At 39.7% G+C, this 10559-nt stretch overlaps 1 protein-coding gene across 1 annotated transcript in view; it reads right to left on the reverse strand.

Annotated features, from left to right (window-relative positions):
- Positions 1 to 10232, reverse strand: part of LOC113018014 (uncharacterized) — a 30238-nt gene extending 20006 nt beyond the window's left edge. Inside the window, exon 1 of the mRNA XM_026161082.1 lies at positions 10088 to 10232. Coding sequence (XP_026016867.1) covers positions 10088 to 10232 — 145 coding nt within the window. The remainder of the gene's footprint in view (positions 1 to 10087) is intronic.
- Positions 10233 to 10559: the final 327 nt, after the last annotated feature.

Here is a 10559-nt window from a genome sequence, read left to right on the forward strand (position 1 = left end):
ATAAAGTTAAAGGTCGAATGCACTGACCGAATCTAAATATGATGTTTGCTTCACCTGTTTTGATCTATTAACATTGCAAATGCAACCAGCATAGTGCATCACTGTAAAGCTCACCACACTACTACAAACTAACCAGTTCAATCTGTGCTAATTTCTATTCAACTGTTTAACAGTCCTAGAGGATGTTCATGCAAAGTTTGAGTGACACAGAATTAGTGTGCTTCAGTTTCTTTCAGTACACAATTCAACAAACTGCATTAACATCTGCTTTAAACACTAAATTAAAATGTAATGTTTGTGAAATGGGCAGAACCAGTTTTGGTGTTTGCTGTCATTTGTTGTGCTTGTTGAAAAGTTACATTTGTAATCACATCCTACTGAAAAACAAACAAAGAAACAAACAAAACGTTGCATGAATCACACAAAAGTGTTCAGAGTAGTAATGAAAGAGACTGTACATCCTGAGACTAAAAGAGTGTTTGGGTTTTCTCATCAGGCTGCATACAATTTCTGTTCTTAAAAGACAATGACAATAAAGAATCTGATTCTAAAGTTTGATTAATTGACTCCATGAATAGATAAAAGTAAGACATCACTGCCACCATGAGGTGAGACTGAAACATGACACTGGATAAATCTAGTAGGCTGTAATAGTAATGGTGTGGCTCGAGTAATCGCTAAGCTTCTATTTAAAACACAAACAAACAAAAAACTGTTTTTACATAGAAATGATTAATTCTAGAATCAGTGGAAAGCTGGGAAAATGATATGGTGTGTATTAACGCCACACAGTGATGTGTGAATTAAATAATTAAAAATTATGAACTAGGAAGTATTGCTGATATTTGACCATTTGTGACCTTATCATAACCAGTTACTCCAACTCAGACACTCCTTTTGTTAAAATGCTGAGCAGCTTCTGAAACGTGCTGTGGCTTGTCGGATGGATTTACAAGCACCGTGTGCTTCAAACCAGCTGCTCTTTGTCACATGCTGTTTTGTTTTCTGTCACACTCAGCTGACACGGTTGGTTACAGTGAATAAACCGGTTGGTTGTTGTTCAGAATTTCACTCGAACGTTAAAAACTGTTAAACTGTGACCTGGTTAAAAGAATTATGTGTGGTGTGGGCGACAAAATATTGATGATCCCGATGTTAAGAAAAGCCTTAAAAGGTGGATGGTTTAATAAATAACCACTACAGACAGAAAAGCCAACCACCAATATTGCCTCCATAGGGTAACATAAATAAATAAATAGCACACTCAAAATGCGCATTTTTTCATTAAATGGTTGTGTTTTATTTAAAGATGTATTTATTTATTTAATTTGCTAGTCCTGTCCGTTTGTGTGGCAATAAGAATTATTTTCTGAAGGCCAAGAAAAATGCACAACAGATTTGCTTTCCCAAGTGGAGCATTATGGCTTTTGCTATACTGGTCCACTTGATTGTCATTGTTTATTAGATTTTAATTTGAATTTGTTGTTGTTATTATTTTAAGTTATTACAATCAGAACAGAAAAGACCAGGGGATGGGGGAAAAGAATAAGGAAAGAGAAGTTGGGAAGAAGAACAAATTTTCAAATTCCAAAACAAGTTAATGGTTTCAAAAATCAAATATTTATTTCTGACATTTAAAATGGCAATTCCACTCCTCATTTAAAAAATCCTGCTGCAAGGAAAATTAGCCACACCGTAAGATGTAAGGAGCTCTCTGATTGGTTGGACAGACACAGGCTGGCTGCCTGGATTTTTCTATGCTACCATTTGTGTTCATAGCCTGCTAAGAAGCATGTCTGCTTGTAAAAAGGCCATTCAGACTCGGGATATGTGAAGAATGAAGGGACCCTGCAGTGAAATGGAGAGCTCAACCTCTGAGTGCCTGTTTACTCAGTCTGACCACCTGTTGAAGGTAACGTGCTAACATGGCTAACGCTAGCATCACCGCACGTAGCCCCATTATTTTAAGGTCATCTTAGCTTATGAAAATTGTACGTCACAGCTGTACGAGCTAGCGACGTGTTTTGTAAGCTGCTGTGCTCTTCACAAATAAAGCTGGAAGCAGCTCAGAATATTAGAACCAGGACCGAGTCCTGTTACATTTATAGTGTTAGAGCAACAGCTGCAGCCTACAGCCTTTAAACTAGCGATTAAAATGCTGACAGTAAACTTGTCAGTCCAGATGTTACCACATTACTTTGTGATACTTAAGAGTTAAAACAACTGAGACAGGCTGATTAAAATAACAGCTGTCGGTTCTCTCATTCCTTATATCAAGCCTCATGAGTTGTTGACTGCCTCATGCCTCAGTGACCTCACACCCAGTGATAGGCGAGATATCCCCCTCGTCCCCAGACTCTGCTTCCTAAATGCCAGTGGGATTAAGTAGATCCTTAAATATGTCTGTGAAGGTTCTCAGTCATCCAGGTCATCGTAGTCAAAGGAGCTTGCAAAGAAAAGCGTCTGGACTTCTTTAAGTTACTTGAAGACGTTTCACCTCTCATCCGAGAAGCTTCTTCAGTTCTAAGGTCAAATGGTGGAGAGTCCCAGATATAAACCTAGTGGGAGTGACCCCCCACAGAGGGACAAAAGGACCCCCTGATGATCCTCTAATCGCCTGAGCCAAGGTGTGAAACTGGGTGTGGGTCCCAATCAGCCAGAGTTTCGGGTGAGTTCATTGTGAAACCTGGCCCCACCTTATCATGTGAATTCCTGAGGTCAGATGGCCCAGGATGTGAGTGGGCGTTAAGGCGTCTGGGGAGGGAACTCAAAACTGGATTATAGATGGCAGAGAGTTGGTGTCGTAAACCCCCGCCTCTGTTCAAAGATGGTCGCTCACAGTGGACATAAATGGCTTCTTTCACTCCTCTTTCAAACCATCTGTCCTCTCTGTCCAAAATGTGAACATTGGCATCCTCGAAAGAGTGACCTTTATCCTTAAGATGCAGATGGACTGCTGAGTCTTGTCCTGTGTTGTGCCATGCGCTTGTGAAGTGGCTGTTTGGTCTCTCCAATGTAGAGGTCTGGGCATTCCTCGCTGCACTGTACAGCATACACCACATTGTTAAGTCTGTGTTTTGGCGTTTTGTCTTTCGGGTGAACCAGTTTTTGTCTGAGTGTGTTGCTGCAGGTCTGGCAGGATTACAAGATCAATCATTGTCCTGTGACATAGGGTGTCCTGGTGCCATGTGCACTTATAGACACCCTTATTTTCAAACATGGTGTTTGTTATGGACAAACTGTAAAGTTGCACAGAAGTCCAGTAAAAAAAAACTCTAGGGATCCCATAGGCTGTGTTGTAAGGGCGGCTTTTGCACCCAGGTAGGGTCACCGATGGCAAATTGGTCATTGGTCTTGGCAATTCAAAAGGCCCCCATGAGTAGATGAGTAAAGTACACATGCAAGATCCAAATATTTAATCCACCGAAGAGCTGTTCTCAGATCTCTTTGCATACTAACTTTATCTTTGAAATATCCAGTTTTGAGATTATGTATATTAAAGCCCCAAAACTAGATATTTGACAGATGTTATCTGTATACTAAATGTTTGAGATCCTAAAATATGCACACACCAGATACTTAACATACAGATCATTACTGCAGTAGTGAAAATTTCTGTCATATTGTACAATATCTAGAAAAATACCCTAATTTAGATTTGCATCTTGTGAACATGATTAGCAAAATCTTTTGTTAGTCATCTGAAACACCCAGATGGAATTATCACTAAGTCCCAGAAGACTTTAAATATGATTTGTGGCCATTTTGTTCTTCACAGAGATGTTTAACATATGGAGCTCTAATCAGCTTCAGGTGGTGTGATCCAGTCTGCCTGAGATGCTCATAAGTTTGTAGTTAATCAGACACTGAAACACTTCAACTCTCTATTTTCATCATAATCAATAAATGAAATAATAAAAAAATAGCAATAAATGGGTTTCTGCATGTTTGCTGTAAAAAGTCAAGAGTTATTCAATGAAAAATGGAAAATTTTTTGCCACACCATCTGCTGCCAACTGGTTTCTCATTGAGTGCGGAAATGAAAAAAGATCAAATTCTTTAGTTTCAAACACACACACATGCACACATCCTGTAGTGATGCTTTTCTGTGCATCCTACAGCCACTGAAAAATGCTCCTGCTGTTTTTAGTCTGCACTTGTGGTTTAATTTTCATCGTTTTCTGCACTATCGGTTAACCACATGCAGACTGTAACAAATCAAATTTTCCATGTGTGACCTTTATGCAACCCACAGAACCACGTGTGAAAAGCAAGTAAAATCAAAAGTTTATTGATCCATCCTAAAATACAACAAACATAAATAAAATATAAATAACACAAAAGTTACTAAGGACATAAATCATATGAGCCTATCGGGGCGATCGTGGCTCAAGAGTTGGGAGTTCGTCTTGTAATCGGAAGGTTGCCGGTTCGAGCCCTGGCTTGGACAGTCTCGGTCGTTGTGTCCTTGGGCAAGACACTTCACCCGTTGCCTACTGGTGGTGGTCAGAGGGCCCGGTGGCGCCAGTGTCCGGCAGCCTCGCCTCTGTCAGTGCGCCCCAGGGTGGCTGTGGCTACAATGTAGCTGCCATCACCAATGTGTGTGTGAATGGGTGGATGACTGGATATGTAAAGCACTTTGGGGTCCTTAGGGACTAGTAAGGCGCTATATAAATACAGGCCATTTACCATTTACCATATTTAAAAAATTGTCACGTATATTACAGAAAAAAACCTCTTTTAAAGTCCCTGTTTAAAAGGGTGTGACTTTTGGGTCTTATTCAGTCATAAAAAGACATAAAACATACATCTGTATCAACGAGTGAATGTGGTCTCCTCTGAGGTGGAGAGCTGACAATATAGAGACCAGAAGCTGGATGTCAGTGGTTGGATTGGTGGACTGAAGAGTCGATCACATCTCATTCTGGTTTAAGGTGTGAACACAAAAACACACAGTTCAAAAAACAGGAAACATGAATACAAGCTCTGTGGTTTAATCAAAACTTTCATCTTCAACTCCCCTGCATCACACAGTCCCAGTTCAGACAAGTGAAAACTGACTGCACTGGGAACCAACCTGCATTTGCAAAAAAACCAAAAAAAACTCCAGTAGATGTTTTCTGGCTGTTTCGTTGTACAGTGTATAATTTAGCTTGTCTCTTTCACATCTCGTTCACTAACAGCAGGTTCATGCGGAAGTACAAGGGTGTACACGATTCCCATGATATACTACAAGGACATGTACTAAGGGAACTGAAACACATTTTTCTTTTTTGTTGATTCTCAAAATTTTGGTCCAGTTTTTCCACATTTTGATTGTAAACTTGGTGAAGTCTAATAATGGTTTCCACTGTGGAGAACAGGCATAGATACTCCTTTTTTATTTTACTTTGTACTTATAGCTAAAAAAATAAGACACTTGTTATGTTATACTGGGCTTTGTGCAACTGAGTTAATCCTCAGCCTGAAACTAAACGATTTAGCATAACTCTTTCAAGGTTTCTGGCTACTCTTCAAAAACAAACGGTCTGAACAGCAGCTGGATGGGCAGTTTTGCCTGAGATTCCACATTAGGCGTATCTCAATTTAATGATGTCACACAGATCAAAGGGTAGAAAAAAACAGTGTGAAGTCCAAGCTTTTGTCTCATACTGTATTACTTGGCAAATCAACTTAACTAATTATTTCAAACTTTGTTCGTGTTTAGGGCGTTTAGGGACTAAATCTAAATGGAAACCTTTGAGATTTTAGTTCTGTTTCTGTTATGAAGGATATTCTTTAAGATATCTTTTTCTTTGTTCAACGTTAAAATAAAGAGCAGCTTTACCTGTGGTCTTCTTTGGTCTGACACCTATTTGTCCATATTTGCCATCTTTAGTTCTCACTGTTGAGTAGACCACAGCTGGGTCACTTTCTCGAGGCACAACTGCAAGAGTATTTAAAAAAAAAAAAAAATTATTCCACTCCATGTGGAAGCAGATTTTTAAGTGACACATTTTCGAAACTGGGGCATCCTTTCAGAGGGTTTTTCCCACCACTTCTCAATACCTTTTCTTTAAAACAACAATCAATCAGAAAGAACTGGTAGGTATCTCTGTGTAAAGGAAGATGGATATCTTTGATGCTATCTTCTTTTGATGTAAGCTGGTGCACTGCACCACAGAGCACAAAGCAAAGGTTTTCTCATGAACGCTACTGTCAGCCAACCCATGACAGACTGCGGTGAAATGTCTCAGTCAGAATGCAGTTAACTGGAGTCAGCAACAGGAAGCTGCTGCTGTGGTTTTACATGAGTAACTTTAATGAGGTCAAAAATGTAGACATTTTATATAATTCAGTCTGTCACTTTTTACGTGTTAAACTAATAGATAAATAGTTAGATAGGCATCTGACTAATGGGCACCTCCTATGAGAGTTGGAGGAATGTGTCTAAGAACCTGCTTACCCAGAAAAAAGGAGGGAAGTGTATGTTTGCGTACACCTCTGCTTTTCTACAACTACAATAAAATGGATGGAAGGATGGATACAAATACTTTTTGTGCATCAAGCAGGTAAAACATCTAGTGTTTGCAGCTGTTCACTGGAACTCTCAATATAAGGTCAAGAGAGATGTTGATGAAGAAATGAACCATCATCAGGATGAACAGGAAACCAAAGTTTTTAGAGTGGCCAGTCTGGTACATTACTAAAAACAAGGAAATCCCTGGCCTTCTCAGCAATATCTAAAAGCCCCGAAAGACCACAGAAGACAACTAAATTATTCATTTGTAATATAATGTGAGAATATCCTCATCTGACCATAAAACCTGGTCAATGCAGAATTACTTTAAAATTTGAGGTATCTCTGTAAATTTTTTACCTTTGTTACACTGACAACAAGCCATATGTTTCCTGCTTCAGCAGCCGGAACAGGAAACATATTCAACAATGCATCACAGCAAACACAGTGATGTTTTCGGCTACAGCCACCATCACCCCGAGTTACTGAAAACAAGCAAAAATTTACCTCCGCTTTGTTTGATTGGTTGTTGCCGACGATGTGATATTTTCATTTCACTGTATGTGATATCGTCTGCGATGTCAGTCGTGCCTTTATCTGTTGACATAGTCAATATTTAACATTAAAATTATTTACTCTAAAAAGTCTATGGTGATCTGCAGTCAGCGACAGGAAACGGCTGCTGTGGTTTAACATGCAGAACTTAAAAAACACAAAAAATCAGATTGTTGAGTGAGTGTAAGATATTAGTTAAGCCTAAAAGTAGCTCAAATAAATCTGCAGACAGATCATGTTTTAAACTATTTAAACACATCAGGGTGTCTTAAATGGCAAACAAGTAAAATGTGCCAAATAACTGAACAACCACCTGAAAAACCCTGAAAATATTACCTCTGTTTTCTTTGGAGGTTTGTGTTGGTCGTTGGGATAATGTGATTTCACTGTATATGACATCGTCTGTGTTGTCATCTTCTTCAGTTTCGCTTTGATCTGCTGAAGTTATTTAAATTCATTTTTTTATGACTGTTGTTATGGCAACTTTTATTAGATGCAATAACACAACATCTACATGAAAAAAATGTGAATATAATAACAAGCAAGGATATTGGCAAAACTAAATTCAGGTGTCTGAGTCTCACTTTCAGGTTTTCGATGAAGAAGTCGTTTTACCAACAAAATCAGTAGCACTAACAGGACCAGTAGAACCACCACACAGACCGATACAACAATTGACAAGCTCAATGGAGGGTTAGAGGTGGATGTAGGTGGAGGTGTGGATGTAGGTGGAGGTGTGGTGGTGTGCTCCCCTAAAATAAAGCAAACACAGTCATTAAGTTGTCGTCACATTGTGAATGTTGAAAGCTGCAGAAACACAGACAGGTGAGTGTGTCACCTGTGACAGTGATCCAGCTGGATGGAGACTCTCCATGACCGCTGATGTCACACTTGTAGAGGCCTTCATCAGACCTGGAAACATGCTGGATGGTCATATTATTTGAAGTCCTGTTGCTTATGAGGGAGCCATCTTTATAGAAAGCAGCTGGGAGGTTGGAGGGAGTGGTCTTTGTTTTACAGAGCAGAGTGACGTCATCTCCCTCCATCACAGGGAGGACAGGACTCTGCAGGATCACTGATCCACCTCAACACAGAGACAAACTACAGCATTTCATCCATTTACACACAGCTTCATCAACACTAACTCCACACACTCAGCTTACCAGTGACTGTCAGGTTAACCATGTTACTGATGGGACCCTCTCTGGACTTACACCAGTAAACTCCACTGTCTCGTTCAACGATGTAACTAATATCACAGGAAGAGTTGAATGATGTTCCCCACCCATCTCCACACTGAGTGGTGTTTCCTGTGCTTGTGTTTCTCCTCAGAGTCCATCCAGCAGAGCTGTCGTCCTCCTCACAGCTCAGAGACACAAAGTCTCCTTCAAAGAACTGAGAGCTGCTGGGACTCACAGTCAGACGAGCTGTGAGGGTTAAAATGTTAGTTTGTATATATTCTAAAACATGAACCCAATCAGGTCATATCAGTGAGCATTTCTCAGGTTTAAACTGTGACAGAAGAAGGTTACTGACCTTGGTTTGTTGTGCAGCTCAGCAGTGAGATCAGAACTAAAGAGAAATGACTCTCAGGTTGATTTGAGGCGAACATAAAGAAAAACTCCACACAAACAGCTGACAAACACACAAACACATCTCTGCAACATGTTTCAATGAAGTTTGGACAACAAAAGTCTGAAAAAGTAAATCCCACAAAGTCATGTGTCCACTGTGCAGCTGTGTTGATATAATGAGTGAATGATTTGAGCTTTTCACTGCCTGCTGTGTTTCCTTGACTCCTGAGCAAAGATAAAGAGTCAGTTCAGACCTGCAGTTGGTCCTCGTGGTGTTTGAACTTGAATTCAGCCTGATTTGTTTTTCATGTCTTCTCCTCCATCATCAGTTATCAGGAGAGCAGACAGTCAAAGTACAAGAATTCAAACAAACACAGAGATTCTACTTACAGAGCAGACACAGCACAGATGTTTCCTTCATCGTCCTTCTCACTCATTTGAGCTTTTTTTCACTTCTGTCACTGACACCAAGTAAAGCCCGCCCTCTTCCTCTGAATATGTGGTTTCTTCAATTGCAACAAAACAGTGCTGCATAGCTACCCTTTGTTTGAGTCACCATTTAATCAAGTACAAGCATTAGCTCACTGACCCAGATTTTTTTTCATGTACTTTTAATTACACAGTGCTTCTGAAAGCTGTTACACAACAACACATTGGCATAAACACACTTTCAAACTTAAAAAAAAGTAGAAGTAACTACAGGTTTAACAATATATTAGTTTAATAAGCTGTTTGTATCTTATCTCCATACAATAGGATATAAGATAAGATAAGATGAGATAATGTTATGTTGGTGGTCAGTAGTAATAAACTTCTTCAGGCCATGTTGAAATGACAGCATTACACAGTTATTGTAGATTTATCAGGTGCACTTCCATGATGTTATTCTTAGTTTGTTCACAGCTCCCTAAAATGTGCCAAGAATACACCCCTCACCCCACTACACCACCACCATCCCCAGAATATAGAAAGAACATTTAATATAAAAATATATATATCCTTCTTTTCATTTTTTTTTTTAGTTACTGTTAGTGAAAACATCTGCCTAGCAATTACTTTTAGGTTGAGTAACATTTGGCTTTTTTGTTTTTACTTTTTTTTTGTGGATCATAAAACCAACAAGAGCAGCAACAAGAAGCACAGCAGAAACAGACAGAGCAATTTTCAGTTCAACAGATCCAGCCTCCTTCCCTCCATCCTCTGTGTGTCCTCCTGTCTGACCTGCAGGTGAGAAACAGGTGTGAGGTGTCAGCTGTCAGGTAGGTGATGAGTGAAGAACAGAACAGAATCCATTTCCTCTTCAAACTGATGTCAGACATTATCTACTGCACTCTGATCACATCACTCAGACCAGCTGCTTTCTACAAAGTCTCATCAACAACATCTTTAGAAACAAACATCAACAACCAGGAAGCAGCTTCACCTCTGATCACACACACACTCAACTCTACTCACTCACCTGGAGGATCAACTCTCAGCTTGATAGTGGTGATTTGATTGCTGCTACTTCGAGTTACTGCCAACTGGACTCGTATGCAGTGGTATGCTCCCGAGTCATCTGCCGTCACATCCCTCAGAATCAAAGACGCAGTTCCATTTTTCATCTGTCTTTCATCCTGCAGATCCACTCGGTTCTTAAAAATCTGCTCTTCAGATTCAAATCTCGATACAAATAGACATTTTCATCTTGTAGGCCAGGTTTGGTCCACATTACAACTCTGATGGAGTCCTTATTATTTGGAGCTTGACATGGTAGACTGATGCTATGTCCAGACTGAACTGGGATGATTCTCTGGTCTGAAAGACAAAATAACACAGAGCAAAGTGAGTTGTCGAGAATCAGACAAGACACCAAAAATACTTTTTTTAACTACTGATGTTGAGAATAGTCAAAAGAGGAGCACACTCAGGAAGTATTTAGTGGACACTAC

The sequence above is a fragment of the Astatotilapia calliptera genome, unplaced genomic scaffold (assembly GCF_900246225.1).
Source record: "Astatotilapia calliptera unplaced genomic scaffold, fAstCal1.2 U_scaffold_31, whole genome shotgun sequence".
Taxonomy (NCBI): domain Eukaryota; kingdom Metazoa; phylum Chordata; class Actinopteri; order Cichliformes; family Cichlidae; genus Astatotilapia; species Astatotilapia calliptera.